Source organism: Vigna unguiculata, unplaced genomic scaffold (assembly GCF_004118075.2).
Source record: "Vigna unguiculata cultivar IT97K-499-35 unplaced genomic scaffold, ASM411807v1 contig_500, whole genome shotgun sequence".
NCBI classification, from domain to species: Eukaryota; Viridiplantae; Streptophyta; class Magnoliopsida; order Fabales; family Fabaceae; genus Vigna; species Vigna unguiculata.
Window position 1 is genome coordinate 1 of NW_021011215.1, and position 17989 is coordinate 17989.

The following is a 17989-nucleotide window of genomic DNA, read 5'->3' on the forward strand; positions in this document are numbered from 1 at the left end:
AAACTGCATCAACACGGCGCATTAGTCATCCTCCATTTGACCCATATGCAATTCACATCATACCCTCCTTCTTCGAGAAGATTTGTCCCGAATCTTAAGACACTAGTTTTAAAGTAAGTTTTTATTATGATCTTGTGAAGGAATTTTATTTTTCGCAAGTTGAAACTAATTCTCTTCTTCCAGGATCAAATTCAACTTGATATTTGTTACTTTCCAATGGTTGCAATCCGTCGATAACATTTCTTGACAACAGTACCCCACCTTGATATGTAACAATAAATAATTCCATGCGTTGTGTTTGACGAATTTGCTTCTTATCGACGGACCAAATGCATGATAAAGCACTATGAACAAGCTTCCTTTTCAAACATGGAAGTTCGTGTATTTCCTTCACATGCTTATCCTTTTGTTCCTGTAAAATGACATCACAAACTGTAGAAGAAAATACATTGACGAATAAACTTTCTCTAGTTCCATTTCTTTTTCTTTATTTTCCCTTCCTTCTGCAGTTTCTATTACTTCTTTTTCTATTCTTTCTTTTTCTGTTTTCTCCTTCAGCCTACGTTGATCCTTACTGACTTGTCTTGGTGTCATAAACTTCTACTTCCTTTGATGTCCCTCATGCCTCAAATAAAGGGAACGTTCATCAAGATGGAGTGTTTTAAAATGAAGCCATGCCCATCCCAAAAGAAGATGACGAGAGTCCATGGGAGCAATATCACATAATACTTCTTTCACACATTGCCATGTACTGAATTTGATCCATGCTTGATCCAGATGAAAGGTTGCTGGTAACTGGAGTTTCTCCACCAATCTTTGGCTCACAACATTGTTTTCGCTTCCGTAATCGAATGCAACTAAACATGGATGGCCTTCGGTTAAACACTTTGTATAATAAACTTCCTTTCCTATTCCAGTCTAGATGGCCAGGCTGTGAATACCAAATGATGTGAATCCACAGCGTTCGATTCGTTTGACTGATCTATCATTGTTGGAATGCTAACAAGCAAGAAATTTGAGAAATTATTTAAAACGAGAAAATGGAAACATAAAAGAAGATGGAACGGAAATTGATAGACATCACACTTCCAAGAATGGAAGATAAGCCTAAGAGTTGAAACACACAAGGGATAAAGGACCTTTGATTAAACTCATGGATTCTTGAATCACTCAAGAACTTAGGAGAATCACTCTCACTAAGATAGATGAGATAAAACTCGTTTATTTTCTGAATAAAACTCAGCTTGCCTTCATTGATGAAAATGGTTCAACTTATATAGGAGCTTTAACCATCAGAATTACAAAAGACACATAAATTTCAATATCATCCCGCTTAAAGCTATTAATTAATGATCCACTCAAGCTAATAATGATCCGCTACTTAATGGTTGATTGTAACTGAATTTAAGGCTACCAAAAGTCATCCACAAACTTTGAGCAAAGGTCCTCTTGATCTTCCAAAGGTTGGTTCTTAGGTTGGCATATGGACCCTTATTTCAACTTGAAGATAAAGCAAAACTAAAGCCCATTAATTGGTTAAGCACAAACACAATTTGGTCAGCCAATTTTACAAAGCATTGGGCCCTTGTTTAAATAAAAGAAACTGCATCAACACGGCGCATTAGTCATCCTCCATTTGACCCATATGCAATTCACATCATACCCTCCTTCTTCGAGAAGATTTGTCCCGAATCTTAAGACACTAGTTTTAAAGTAAGTTTTTATTATGATCTTGTGAAGGAATTTTATTTTTTCGCAAGTTGAAACTAATTCTCTTCTTCCAGGATCAAATTCAACTTGATATTTGTTACTTTCCAATGGTTGCAATCCGTCGATAACATTTCTTGACAACAGTACCCCACCTTGATATGTAACAATAAATAATTCCATGCGTTGTGTTTGACGAATTTGCTTCTTATCGACGGACCAAATGCATGATAAAGCACTATGAACAAGCTTCCTTTTCAAACATGGAAGTTCGTGTATTTCCTTCACATGCTTATCCTTTTGTTCCTGTAAAATGACATCACAAACTGTAGAAGAAAATACATTGACGAATAAACTTTCTCTAGTTCCATTTCTTTTTCTTTATTTTCCCTTCCTTCTGCAGTTTCTATTACTTCTTTTTCTATTCTTTCTTTTTCTGTTTTCTCCTTCAGCCTACGTTGATCCTTACTGACTTGTCTTGGTGTCATAAACTTCTACTTCCTTTGATGTCCCTCATGCCTCAAATAAAGGGAACGTTCATCAAGATGGAGTGTTTTAAAATGAAGCCATGCCCATCCCAAAAGAAGATGACGAGAGTCCATGGGAGCAATATCACATAATACTTCTTTCACACATTGCCATGTACTGAATTTGATCCATGCTTGATCCAGATGAAAGGTTGCTGGTAACTGGAGTTTCTCCACCAATCTTTGGCTCACAACATTGTTTTCGCTTCCGTAATCGAATGCAACTAAACATGGATGGCCTTCGGTTAAACACTTTGTATAATAAACTTCCTTTCCTATTCCAGGTCTAGATGGCCAGGCTGTGAATACCAAATGATGTGAATCCACAGCGTTCGATTCGTTTGACTGATCTATCATTGTTGGAATGCTAACAAGCAAGAAATTTGAGAAATTATTTAAAACGAGAAAATGGAAACATAAAAGAAGATGGAACGGAAATTGATAGACATCACACTTCCAAGAATGGAAGATAAGCCTAAGAGTTGAAACACACAGAGGGATAAAGGACCTTTGATGAAACTCATGGATTCTTGAATCACTCAAGAACTTAGGAGAATCACTCTCACTAAGATAGATGAGATAAAACTCGTTTATTTTCTGAATAAAACTCAGCTTGCCTTCATTGATGAAAATGGTTCAACTTATATAGGAGCTTTAACCATCAGAATTACAAAAGACACATAAATTTCAATATCATCCCGCTTAAAGCTATTAATTAATGATCCACTCAAGCTAATAATGATCCGCTACTTAATGGTTGATTGTAACTGAATTTAAGGCTACCAAAAGTCATCCACAAACTTTGAGCAAAGGTCCTCTTGATCTTCCAAAGGTTGGTTCTTAGGTTGGCATATGGACCCTTATTTCAACTTGAAGATAAAGCAAAACTAAAGCCCATTAATTGGTTAAGCACAAACACAATTTGGTCAGCCAATTTTACAAAGCATTGGGCCCTTGTTTAAATAAAAGAAACTGCATCAACACGGCGCATTAGTCATCCTCCATTTGACCCATATGCAATTCACATCATACCCTCCTTCTTCGAGAAGATTTGTCCCGAATCTTAAGACACTAGTTTTAAAGTAAGTTTTTATTATGATCTTGTGAAGGAATTTTATTTTTTCGCAAGTTGAAACTAATTCTCTTCTTCCAGGATCAAATTCAACTTGATATTTGTTACTTTCCAATGGTTGCAATCCGTCGATAACATTTCTTGACAACAGTACCCCACCTTGATATGTAACAATAAATAATTCCATGCGTTGTGTTTGACGAATTTGCTTCTTATCGACGGACCAAATGCATGATAAAGCACTATGAACAAGCTTCCTTTTCAAACATGGAAGTTCGTGTATTTCCTTCACATGCTTATCCTTTTGTTCCTGTAAAATGACATCACAAACTGTAGAAGAAAATACATTGACGAATAAACTTTCTCTAGTTCCATTTCTTTTTCTTTATTTTCCCTTCCTTCTGCAGTTTCTATTACTTCTTTTCTATTCTTTCTTTTTCTGTTTTCTCCTTCAGCCTACGTTGATCCTTACTGACTTGTCTTGGTGTCATAAACTTCTACTTCCTTTGATGTCCCTCATGCCTCAAATAAAGGGAACGTTCATCAAGATGGAGTGTTTTAAAATGAAGCCATGCCCATCCCAAAAGAAGATGACGAGAGTCCATGGGAGCAATATCACATAATACTTCTTTCACACATTGCCATGTACTGAATTTGATCCATGCTTGATCCAGATGAAAGGTTGCTGGTAACTGGAGTTTCTCCACCAATCTTTGGCTCACAACATTGTTTTCGCTTCCGTAATCGAATGCAACTAAACATGGATGGCCTTCGGTTAAACACTTTGTATAATAAACTTCCTTTCCTATTCCAGGTCTAGATGGCCAGGCTGTGAATACCAAATGATGTGAATCCACAGCGTTCGATTCGTTTGACTGATCTATCATTGTTGGAATGCTAACAAGCAAGAAATTTGAGAAATTATTTAAAACGAGAAAATGGAAACATAAAAGAAGATGGAACGGAAATTGATAGACATCACACTTCCAAGAATGGAAGATAAGCCTAAGAGTTGAAACACACAGAGGGATAAAGGACCTTTGATTAAACTCATGGATTCTTGAATCACTCAAGAACTTAGGAGAATCACTCTCACTAAGATAGATGAGATAAAACTCGTTTATTTTCTGAATAAAACTCAGCTTGCCTTCATTGATGAAAATGGTTCAACTTATATAGGAGCTTTAACCATCAGAATTACAAAAGACACATAAATTTCAATATCATCCCGCTTAAAGCTATTAATTAATGATCCACTCAAGCTAATAATGATCCGCTACTTAATGGTTGATTGTAACTGAATTTAAGGCTACCAAAAGTCATCCACAAACTTTGAGCAAAGGTCCTCTTGATCTTCCAAAGGTTGGTTCTTAGGTTGGCATATGGACCCTTATTTCAACTTGAAGATAAAGCAAAACTAAAGCCCATTAATTGGTTAAGCACAAACACAATTTGGTCAGCCAATTTTACAAAGCATTGGGCCCTTGTTTAAATAAAAGAAACTGCATCAACACGGCGCATTAGTCATCCTCCATTTGACCCATATGCAATTCACATCATACCCTCCTTCTTCGAGAAGATTTGTCCCGAATCTTAAGACACTAGTTTTAAAGTAAGTTTTTATTATGATCTTGTGAAGGAATTTTATTTTTTCGCAAGTTGAAACTAATTCTCTTCTTCCAGGATCAAATTCAACTTGATATTTGTTACTTTCCAATGGTTGCAATCCGTCGATAACATTTCTTGACAACAGTACCCCACCTTGATATGTAACAATAAATAATTCCATGCGTTGTGTTTGACGAATTTGCTTCTTATCGACGGACCAAATGCATGATAAAGCACTATGAACAAGCTTCCTTTTCAAACATGGAAGTTCGTGTATTTCCTTCACATGCTTATCCTTTTGTTCCTGTAAAATGACATCACAAACTGTAGAAGAAAATACATTGACGAATAAACTTTCTCTAGTTCCATTTCTTTTTCTTTATTTTCCCTTCCTTCTGCAGTTTCTATTACTTCTTTTCTATTCTTTCTTTTTCTGTTTTCTCCTTCAGCCTACGTTGATCCTTACTGACTTGTCTTGGTGTCATAAACTTCTACTTCCTTTGATGTCCCTCATGCCTCAAATAAAGGGAACGTTCATCAAGATGGAGTGTTTTAAAATGAAGCCATGCCCATCCCAAAAGAAGATGACGAGAGTCCATGGGAGCAATATCACATAATACTTCTTTCACACATTGCCATGTACTGAATTTGATCCATGCTTGATCCAGATGAAAGGTTGCTGGTAACTGGAGTTTCTCCACCAATCTTTGGCTCACAACATTGTTTTCGCTTCCGTAATCGAATGCAACTAAACATGGATGGCCTTCGGTTAAACACTTTGTATAATAAACTTCCTTTCCTATTCCAGGTCTAGATGGCCAGGCTGTGAATACCAAATGATGTGAATCCACAGCGTTCGATTCGTTTGACTGATCTATCATTGTTGGAATGCTAACAAGCAAGAAATTTGAGAAATTATTTAAAACGAGAAAATGGAAACATAAAAGAAGATGGAACGGAAATTGATAGACATCACACTTCCAAGAATGGAAGATAAGCCTAAGAGTTGAAACACACAGAGGGATAAAGGACCTTTGATGAAACTCATGGATTCTTGAATCACTCAAGAACTTAGGAGAATCACTCTCACTAAGATAGATGAGATAAAACTCGTTTATTTTCTGAATAAAACTCAGCTTGCCTTCATTGATGAAAATGGTTCAACTTATATAGGAGCTTTAACCATCAGAATTACAAAAGACACATAAATTTCAATATCATCCCGCTTAAAGCTATTAATTAATGATCCACTCAAGCTAATAATGATCCGCTACTTAATGGTTGATTGTAACTGAATTTAAGGCTACCAAAAGTCATCCACAAACTTTGAGCAAAGGTCCTCTTGATCTTCCAAAGGTTGGTTCTTAGGTTGGCATATGGACCCTTATTTCAACTTGAAGATAAAGCAAAACTAAAGCCCATTAATTGGTTAAGCACAAACACAATTTGGTCAGCCAATTTTACAAAGCATTGGGCCCTTGTTTAAATAAAAGAAACTGCATCAACACGGCGCATTAGTCATCCTCCATTTGACCCATATGCAATTCACATCATACCCTCCTTCTTCGAGAAGATTTGTCCCGAATCTTAAGACACTAGTTTTAAAGTAAGTTTTTATTATGATCTTGTGAAGGAATTTTATTTTTTCGCAAGTTGAAACTAATTCTCTTCTTCCAGGATCAAATTCAACTTGATATTTGTTACTTTCCAATGGTTGCAATCCGTCGATAACATTTCTTGACAACAGTACCCCACCTTGATATGTAACAATAAATAATTCCATGCGTTGTGTTTGACGAATTTGCTTCTTATCGACGGACCAAATGCATGATAAAGCACTATGAACAAGCTTCCTTTTCAAACATGGAAGTTCGTGTATTTCCTTCACATGCTTATCCTTTTGTTCCTGTAAAATGACATCACAAACTGTAGAAGAAAATACATTGACGAATAAACTTTCTCTAGTTCCATTTCTTTTTCTTTATTTTCCCTTCCTTCTGCAGTTTCTATTACTTCTTTTCTATTCTTTCTTTTTCTGTTTTCTCCTTCAGCCTACGTTGATCCTTACTGACTTGTCTTGGTGTCATAAACTTCTACTTCCTTTGATGTCCCTCATGCCTCAAATAAAGGGAACGTTCATCAAGATGGAGTGTTTTAAAATGAAGCCATGCCCATCCCAAAAGAAGATGACGAGAGTCCATGGGAGCAATATCACATAATACTTCTTTCACACATTGCCATGTACTGAATTTGATCCATGCTTGATCCAGATGAAAGGTTGCTGGTAACTGGAGTTTCTCCACCAATCTTTGGCTCACAACATTGTTTTCGCTTCCGTAATCGAATGCAACTAAACATGGATGGCCTTCGGTTAAACACTTTGTATAATAAACTTCCTTTCCTATTCCAGGTCTAGATGGCCAGGCTGTGAATACCAAATGATGTGAATCCACAGCGTTCGATTCGTTTGACTGATCTATCATTGTTGGAATGCTAACAAGCAAGAAATTTGAGAAATTATTTAAAACGAGAAAATGGAAACATAAAAGAAGATGGAACGGAAATTGATAGACATCACACTTCCAAGAATGGAAGATAAGCCTAAGAGTTGAAACACACAAGGGATAAAGGACCTTTGATTAAACTCATGGATTCTTGAATCACTCAAGAACTTAGGAGAATCACTCTCACTAAGATAGATGAGATAAAACTCGTTTATTTTCTGAATAAAACTCAGCTTGCCTTCATTGATGAAAATGGTTCAACTTATATAGGAGCTTTAACCATCAGAATTACAAAAGACACATAAATTTCAATATCATCCCGCTTAAAGCTATTAATTAATGATCCACTCAAGCTAATAATGATCCGCTACTTAATGGTTGATTGTAACTGAATTTAAGGCTACCAAAAGTCATCCACAAACTTTGAGCAAAGGTCCTCTTGATCTTCCAAAGGTTGGTTCTTAGTTGGCATATGGACCCTTATTTCAACTTGAAGATAAAGCAAAACTAAAGCCCATTAATTGGTTAAGCACAAACACAATTTGGTCAGCCAATTTTACAAAGCATTGGGCCCTTGTTTAAATAAAAGAAACTGCATCAACACGGCGCATTAGTCATCCTCCATTTGACCCATATGCAATTCACATCATACCCTCCTTCTTCGAGAAGATTTGTCCCGAATCTTAAGACACTAGTTTTAAAGTAAGTTTTTATTATGATCTTGTGAAGGAATTTTATTTTTTCACAAGTTGAAACTAATCTCTTCTTCCAGGATCAAATTCAACTTGATATTTGTTACTTTCCAATGGTTGCAATCCGTCGATAACATTTCTTGCAACAGTACCCCACCTTGATATGTAACAATAAATAATTCCAGCGTTGTGTTTGACGAATTTGCTTCTTATCGACGGACGAAATGCATGATAAAGCACTATGAACAAGCTTCCTTTTCAAACATGGAAGTTCGTGTATTTCCTCACATGCTTATCCTTTTGTTCCTGTAAAATGACATCACAAACTGTAGAAGAAAAACATTGACGAATAAACTTTCTCTAGTTCCATTTCTTTTTCTTTATTTTCCCTTCCTTCTGCAGTTTCTATTACTTCTTTCTATTCTTTCTTTTTTGTTTTCTCCTTCAGCCTACGTTGATCCTTACTGACTTGTCTTGGTGTCATAAACTTCTACTTCTTTTGATGTCCCTCATGCCTCAAGTAAAGGGAACATTCATCAAGATGGAGTGCTTTAAAATGAAGCCATGCCCATCCCAAAAGAAGATGACAAGAGTCCATGGGAGCAATATCACATAATACTTCTTTCACACATTGCCATGTACGGAATTTGATCCATGCTTGATCCAGATGAAAGGTTGTTGGTAACTGCAGGTTCTCCACCAATCTTTGGCTCACAACATTGTTTTCGCTTTCGTAATCCTCGAATGCAACCAAACATGAATGGCCTTCGGTTAAACACTTTGTATAATAAACTTTCTTTCCTATTACAGGTCTAGATGGCCAGGCTGTGAATACCAAATGATGTGAATCCACAGCGTTCGATTCGTTTGACTGATCTATCATTGTTGGAATGGTAACAAGCAAGAAATTTGAGAAATCATTTAAAACGAGAAAATGGAAACATAAAAGAAGATTGATATCGCTGTCGTTAGGCGATCAAATTACCACTACTTTAGCAACTTCAGTATTGCCAGTTTGTAGTGAAGAAAATAGTTAGGGTTAAGATAACCCTGAGTCGTCTCACAACGAATACGGAATTGATCTCAAATATTTGATTCTCAAAAATGCAATTAAAACTAGCAATTATAAAAATAGGGGGTTTTGATATGCAAAGAAAATGACACGGAAGATTGTAAACACAATAATAGTAAATAGGTCAATTCCACTGCTTTTTCTAAATAAGATTCTTCATTGGTTATCTAGAGATTATTGTTAAATTAATTATTGTTGTTGATTTACAAATCAATCAATGTAAAGACTCAATTAATTTGTTGGCGTTCTCACTTTTAACCAAAGTACAGTCTCAATTAAAAGTGAGAACTTTTAGATTATCCATAGTAAATTCAATCAAAGTACAGTCTCAATTAATTTTACTATGCCTAATCATGTTTATTCCTTTGTTTCTTTACCAAATAGAAAACTTAATTAATCAAAGTAAAGTCTTGACTAATTTTAGTTAAAGTAATTACCTCTAATCAAATTACAGTCTCAATTATTGGCAAAAACTTACTTAATCAAATGAAAGTTTCTAAACAAAATCAAAGTAAAGTCTCAATTTAATTTAAAAACCTTTTAACTCATATGATTAGCATGCATGTAGTTTTAAAATCATTATTTTCTATTCGATTAAGAAGCAAAAGACATAGATAAACAAAAACCACAACAATAATCAAAATAACAAAACATATAAATTCATCTAACCTCAGAATCCATTTAAGAAATTACAGTGGAATCAACCCTTAAAAGCTTAGCCCTCCATGGCTTTGATGGAATACATGATGATATGAAGGAAAGAAAATAAAAGAAAGAATGAGAGATGTGGTGGAGACGGTATCTGCCAAAACCAGAGAGTTCTAAGTGTCTAAGCTGTAAGCTCTAAATTTCAGTCGTGAATTGTGTCCCGCTTCTACTCTCTTAAGTCTCTTTATATAGGCTTCCACTGGACTTTGGGCTTTATCTGTCAGTTGCTAAAATCTTTTATTTTTATTTAATTAATTAGCAACTTAATTTCTGTCCAATTTCCAATTCTGCCCCTCTTATTTAAGCATTTTTACCAAATTGACCAGAATTTGACCAGAATTGACTGCTGACTTTGACTAGTTGACCAGAGTTGACCAGTTGACCAGTTTGACTGTCCTATCAGACGCTGACACGTGGCAGTGCAGATTCTCTCTCCAGAATTAGGGTTTCACTCTCACACTCTTTTGGCTGCAGAGAAGTGCAAGGTTCGTGTGGAAGCTGCTGCGACGGCGTGGTGGCTTCTCCGGTGGGCGCGATGGTTGCAGGTGCAGTGGTGGCACTGGTTCACGCGAAGATGGTGCTGCAGAACAGGTGGTGAAGAGGCGTTGCTGTTCGTGGTGGCCGTGCGCGGAGGTGCGTTGCAGAGGTTGTGAGTGCCTCCTCGCGGTGGTCAGAAACGCGGAGAAGATGGAGATGGCGGTGTTCTGGTTCGCTCTCGGTGGCTGCCATGGCTGACGCGTTGTGGAGAAGCTTCGCGGAGGAGATGAAAATGGCGTCGCGATGGTGGAAGATGGTGGCGGAACAGTGGCGTTCTGCGCGAGGCTCGATGGAGATGGTGGTGGCGTGATGGATGCTCGCGTTCGCTGCTGCCATGGAGAAGAAGGTGCGTTGCTCCGGTGGTGTTGCGGAGGCGCGCTGGTTTCCATCGCTGCTCGCGGAGGCGTGGTGGTCTTGCGGTGGCAGTTTCGATGGCGGCGGCGGCGGCTGCCATGGTGGTGGAAGGAGAGAAGAAAATTAGGGTTAGGGTTTTGGGAGATGAAGATGATGACGTGGCAGAATCTGATTGGTTAATTTGGTGAGGTGGGGATTATGACACGTGGCGGCTTATGGTTGGCTAATTTTAAAAGGTGGGGATTGCCACATGGCATGATCTGGTTGAATGGAGTTTAAGTGGTAGGAGGGGTGCAACTTAGTGAAAACTGGGGGTGCAGAACAGGTTTTTGTGGTCCACTTGAGGAAGGAGTGTGCAAATAAAATCTGGGGGTGCATTTAGCTCCTGATTTATTCTTTTTCAGAATTTCTTGATTTTGGACTTATTTTGTAACTTTGAATATTTTAAAATCACACTATTAATTGACCAAAAATAAATTCCAGCTGCATCAACAAACGTTAGAATATCCAATAATATTTTATGCAACTAAAATCAATTTTTACACCACTTTTACCAAACTTACTCAATAAATCCAATAATCACAAATCCTAATTAAATCAATCTTTAAGCACAGAAAATTCAATTAAATCCCCAAATTTAAATATTAAATGAGGACAAAAATTTGAGCTCATCACACACCCACACTTATCCTTTTGCACTCCTGGGCAAAATTGAACAATTTCAAAACTTTTTTCTGAGGTCTTTTATTCCATATTTTCAGTGGATTAAAGAAATGAATACCAATGGAAACAGATCAATCTTCTAGAAATCATGTTGTCATGCACAAACAAATGGATGAAATTCTGTTTTTCACACATGAGTTAATCTTTTGAGTTTACAAGATAATCAAATATGAAAGAGAAACACTCAAGTTAAATATATATTTTCTCACCAAGATTCGCTCAAGTGTTTTGGCTTGTGTTTTCACTCAAAATACCCATGCAAGTAAACACTCTCAATGCTTAGCAAGACTCTAATATTCACAGCTTTCAGAAAACATGCATTCAAAAATCATGAGGACTTTCCACAGGTTATAATGAGGCCAAGGCAAAGGTAGGAAAAACTTTAGGATTTGTGTGTTTTTGAAATAGTAAGGAAGAAAGAGTTATGGAGCACAGTTTCAAAAACAATCTTTACTTCTTCTTCTTTTTTTCTCTTTTATCCTTTGTTGCTCTTTTTCAGACAACAATCATTTTTCATTTCAACACTCTGTCATCAACAATTATTTTCCTTTTGCCATTTTTACAACTTTGTGGGGGAAATACTCACCCCCACACTTTATTCCTCAACCAATCTCAACATAATCCACTAGCTCCTTCTTTCTCCCTAAGGACAAACATGGTCTTTTTCTTTTTAAGGTTTAACAATATGCTCAAAACAAGAAAAAGAGGTTTAAGCTCAAGGGGCTACCAATGGATCAATGTTATGGTTAGCTTATTTGGCCAAGTAGCTAAAAACAAGAAATGCCTCAGTCATATCAAATCATGCATGTTCACCTAAGATGCAAAACAATAGAATTAAGCTAAACATTTGAGTACCAACAAGACATGAGCAAATCACACAAGAAAAATAGGAATGGCACATGGTAGTTCATCCTTACAATAAAGCTCAAAACTCACAAGGTCAAAAACACTTTCACAAAAGATTTATTCCAGAAACTCTCAAATCAACTCAATCAAGTAAATCACAGAATCAATCCATTCATAGCACATGACTCTTATTTTCCCAGAATTATGACCGTTCCAATTAGTAAATCAAATCCAAAAATCCAATGTCAATATGTTTTATTGAAAACAGAAACTTTTTTTTTAAATAAAAACAAACAAAAACAAAATTAGAAAAGGAAAAACAAAACAAAACAAATAGAAAACGAAAACAGAAAAGGGGGAAATCTCCCTACACCCCCACACTTTATCCATGCATTGTCCTCAATGTATTCAATATGTATAAAATGCAAAGAAAAAGTATGAAGTGTACTTACCTCCTCAAGGTGGAAGGTATGAGGGAGAAGTCAAGTTCATCCCATCCATCGTCTTATTCAACATATCTTGATTTTCATTGAATATCCGAAGACGATGCCCATTAACTTTAAAAGTTCTTGCTGAAGATTCTTCCTTGATCTCCACTGCTCCATAAGGGAAGACTTCTGTAACAATGTATGGTCCTTCCCAAGTAGAACGCAACTTACCACTCATGTGACCAAGCTTGGATTTGTATAGTAACACCTTCTGGCCTACCTTGAAATCCTTTCTAGCCACAAGCTTTTGGTCATGGAACTTCTTGGTTTTCTCTTTGTAGAACTTTGAATTTTCATAGGCTGCTAGCCTAATCTCCTCTAGTTCTTGCAACTGAAGCTTTCGCTTATTTCCTGCTTCTTCCAAATCCAAGTTGCATGCTTTCACGGCCCAATAGGCCCGATGTTCAATCTCCACAGGTAGATGACAAGCCTTTCCAAAAACCACCCTGAAAGGTGACATACCTATAGGTGTTTTGTAGGCTGTCCTGTGTGCCCAAAGTGCTTCATCCAATCTTGTGGCCCAATCCTTTCGACTAGGCTTCACTACTTTCTCTAGTATCTTTTTAATCTCTCTGTTAGAGATCTCTGCTTGTCCATTGGTTTGGGGGTGATATGGTGTAGCAATGCGATGTGTCACCCCATACTTCTTCAACATGTTCTCAAGTAGCCTATTACAGAAATGAGTCCCCTGGTCACTGATGATGGCTCGTGGTATCCCAAATCTGCAGAAAATGTTAGACCTGACAAAACTCATAACAACTTGAGAATCATTAGTCCTTGTAGCTATGGCTTCCACCCATTTGGAGACATAGTCTACAGCAAGCAAAATATAAGAAAACCCAAAAGAAGGAGGAAAAGGACCCATAAAATCAATACCCCAAATATCAAATACCTCACAATAAAGCATGGGTTATTGAGGCATTTCATCCCTTCTTGTAATGGATCTGGCTGCCCTTTGGCACTGCTCACAATTTTCATATACCCTCTGTGCATCTTTAAAGGTAGTAGGCCAATATAATCCACAATCCAACACCTTCCTACCTGTTCGTTGTGTGCCATAATGTCCACCAAAAGGAGACGAATGACAGAACTCAAGCACATGAGGTATCTCGATATCTGGAACACACCTCCTTATGACTTGGTCACTACCAATGCGCCATAAGATTGGGTCTTCCCAGATAGAGTACTTTGCCTCACTTTTTAGCTTGATTCTTTCATATTTGGAGAAGGAATGAGGAATAGCAGAAACAACCAAATAATTAACAATGTCAGCAAACCAAGGTTCAGGAAACATACCTTTCACAACAGTCAATGCTAGGAGGACTTCATTAGGAAAGTCATCCTTAATAGGAATGTTATCTTCTCCATTTTCAATCCTGCTAAGATGATCGGCTACTAAGTTATGTGCTCCACTTCTGTCTAGAATCTCAATGTCAAACTCTTGGAGCAGTAGCATCCATCTGATCAACCTTGGTTTCGAATCTGCTTTCTTTAGAAGGAATTTTAATGCTGCATGATCAGTATAAACAATTACCTTGGAACCAAGTATATACGGTCTGAATTTGTCCAAGGCAAACACAACGGCCAATAATTCCTTCTCAGTCGTGGTGTAGTTGGCCTGCGCTGTATCCAATGTTCTGGAAGCATAATATATCACATGTGATAGCTTCCCATCTTTTTGTGCAAGCACCGCTCCTACTGCAAAGTTTGATGCATCACACATCAACTCGAATGGTAATGTCCAGTCAGGTGGCTGGATGATAGGAGTGGTGGTAAGCGCCTTTTTCAATGTATCAAACGCATCTTTGCACCTCTCTCCAAAGTCAAACACTACATCCTTTTGCAACAAATTGGAGAGAGGGTTAGCCATCTTGCTGAAGTCCTTGATAAACCTTCTGTAAAATCCTGCATGTCCAAGAAAAGATCGAACCTCTTTCACAGAAGAGGGGTAAGTCAATTGTGAAATAATATCAATTTTAGCAGGATCTACAGATATACCATTCTTGGAAACAACGTGACCTAAAACTATACCTTGTTCCACCATAAAATGACATTTTTCAAAATTTAGAACAAGGTTAGTTTCTTCACATCTCTCCAAGACTCTAGCAAGATTAGACAAGCAATGATCAAAAGATGAACCATATACACTAAAATCATCCATAAAAACCTCAATACAATGCTCCAACAAATCTGTAAAAATACTCATCATACATCGTTGAAATGTTCCAGGAGCATTGCAAAGGCCAAATGGCATTTTCCTATAAGCATATGTACCGAATGGACAAGTAAAAGTAGTTTTATGTTGATCCTCTGGGGCAATACAAATCTGAAAATACCCAGAGAATCCATCAAGAAAACAGTAATGAGACTTACCTGCCAATCGATCTAGCATCTGGTCCATGAATGGTAAAGGAAAGTGGTCCTTCCTGGTGGCCTGGTTTAGTCTTCTATAATCAATGCAGACCCTCCAGCTATTCTGAATACGAGTAGGAATCAACTCGTTCTTCTCATTCTTGACCACGGTGATCCCAGATTTCTTGGGGACCACATGTACAGGACTCACCCAAGTGCTGTCAGAAATAGGATATATAATACCTGCTTGAAGCAACTTGGTGACTTCTTTCTTCACAACCTCCATCAGCTGAGGATTCAGTCTCCTCTGAGGTTGCCTCACTGGCTTAGCATCCTCCTCCAAGAGTATTCTGTGCATGCAGAAAGAAGGACTAATACCAGGAATATCTGCCAAAGTCCAGCCTATTGCTCGCTTGTGATCTTTGATAACCTGCAATAGCTTTTGTTCCTGCTCGTCAGTAAGCAAGGCAGATATAATAACAGGGAGTTTCCCATCCCTTTCAAGATAAACATATTTCAAATGAGATGGTAAAGGTTTCAACTCCAAAGTGGGTGGTTGTTCCACAGATGGCAACATTTTATTGCCTAAGGTAATTTCAGCCACCTCAGCATCACACTTGGACGCTACAGAGGTATCAAATAGTGACACCGCGTCCTCAACATCACCTGTTTTAAAATTTTCTCTTTCGTCTAAAATTGAACCCGAAATATTCGAAAGAGAAAAATCCAAAGAAGAAGAAAAACCAGATAAAGTGTCCAAAAGTCCAAAAGCATAATTGTTCACTACATTACTCAATAAATCAATGCAAAACAAAGAATGGTCTTCAATTGGGTGCTTCATGGCTTCTAGCACGTTGAACTGCACCTTCTCATCTCCTATCTCCATAGTCAAGGATCCTGCATGCACGTCTATCTTGGTACGTGCTGTCATCATGAATGGTCTTCCCAAGATGATTGTGGTTGAACTCATTCCTTCATCATCCTTCATATCCAAGATATAGAAATCTGCAGGAAAAATTAACTTGTCCACACGGACAAGCACATCTTCTAGCACACCTGCAGGGTTAACTGTGCTACGGTTGGCCAACTGAATGACCACACCAGTAGACTTAAGAGGTCCAAGATGAAGTGAAGTAAAAACAGATAAAGGCATTACATTAATAGAAGCTCCTAAATCTAACATAGCATTGTCAAACTTAGTACTTCCTATAATGCAGGGAACAGAAAACATACCTGGATCCTTACACTTTTGCGGCATTCTGACTGCAGGCTTCTTAATTAAGCTAGAGACGTTTCTTCCCATGTTCACTACCTCTTTGTCCATAATACGCCTTTTATGTGTACATAATTCTTTGAGAAACTTGGCGTATTTAGGAATTTGTCTCACAACATCCAACAAAGGGATGTTTATCTCCACTTTCTTGAAAGTATTCAGGATTTCTTTGTCTAACTCCTCCATCTTTTTAGTTTTTGGTTTCAAACGGTTTGGATAGGGAGGAGGAGGAGAATAAGGAGAAGGATTTTCAGAGGAAGTATTAGGGGATACCAACCTGGAGTTATCACTGGGTGCAGGCATCTCAGATGTTGCTTGTGTTGCTTCATCTGATCTTCCTCTTTCATCATTAGGTACAACTTCATTGTCCTTATCTTCATCTTCTTGGGCATCCCCAAGACCTTGTATTTGCTTACCCGATCTTAAAGTAATAGCACTTACATTTCTCGGGTTGATTACAGTTTGTGCAGGCAAATTGCTTGAGCCTTGTTGAGACTTCATCTGATTTAACTCATTTGCCATTTGTCCAATCTGGTTCTGCAAGTTTTGATAGGTTGCTTCCATCGTCTGTTTCAACTCATTGATTTGTCCCTTCATCATGTCAGCCATCATTTTCATCATTGCTTCCATGTTTGAATCACCAGAGGTTGCAGCTGGTTGTGGTTGTTGCCTCTGTTGAGGTGGAACATAGACTTGTTGGTGTTGAGGTTGTTGATTTCCCCATTTCTGGCTGGGATATTCCTTCCAATCTGGGTTGTACTTGTTGGAGGACAAATCATGGTTGTATTGCTGCCGAGGTGGTCTATTATTGCCATAGATGTTTGCAGCATATGCCTGAGGTTGTTCATTGTCTAACGTCCCTGTCTCTTTTAACATAGAACAAGCCTCTGTAGGATGATTAGTAGAAGCACAAATTCCACATAAAGTAGAAGGGATAGGCTTTTTCTGTAAGTCTGTCAAGGTCCTTACCATGGCCGCTAAGTCATCCAACTTCCCTTCTAATTTCTTGTGATCTGCAACATATGAAGCTTCTACTCCATGGGTTCCCTTCAATAGAGTTATAGAATTACTCCTTGTGGAAAATTGTTGATGGTTCGACGCCATAGTTTCAATCAATTGTCTTGCATTTGTTGGCGTTTTGTCCACCAATGACCCTCCACTTGCAGCATCTATCATTTGTCTATCCATGATACTCAATCCCTCATAAAAGTATTGAATGAGGAGATGCTCGTTTATTTGGTGATGAGGACAGGAAGCACACAACTTTTTGAATCTCTCCCAATACTCGTGAAGACTTTCTCTTTCTTGTTGCCTTATCCCATAAATATCTTTGCGAATAGCAGCAACTCTAGATGCTGGAAAAAACTTTTCCAGAAATAATCTTTTCAGAGTCTCCCAGGTATTGATGGATCCTGGCGGAAGGCAGTATAACCAATTCTTAGCGGCATCTTGCAATGAGAATGGAAAAGCCTTAAGCTTGATATGTTCCTCTGTCACTATTGTAGGTCTCATGGATGAACAAACAA

At 37.7% G+C, this 17989-nt stretch overlaps 1 protein-coding gene across 1 annotated transcript; it reads right to left on the reverse strand.

Moving 5' to 3' along the window:
- Nucleotides 1–10330: 10330 nt before the first annotated feature.
- LOC114172241 (pectinesterase inhibitor 10-like) lies at nt 10331–10816 on the reverse strand. The gene has a single exon (XM_028056835.1). It carries the CDS (start codon nt 10814–10816, stop codon nt 10331–10333), a length of 486 nt encoding a protein of 161 aa, XP_027912636.1.
- Nucleotides 10817–17989: the final 7173 nt, after the last annotated feature.

What these genes read in the sequence shown, in the direction of transcription:
- LOC114172241 (XM_028056835.1), bottom strand. Translation starts at nt 10,816, where the DNA reads ATGGAAACCAGCGCGCCTCCGCAACACCACCGGAGCAACGCACCTTCT.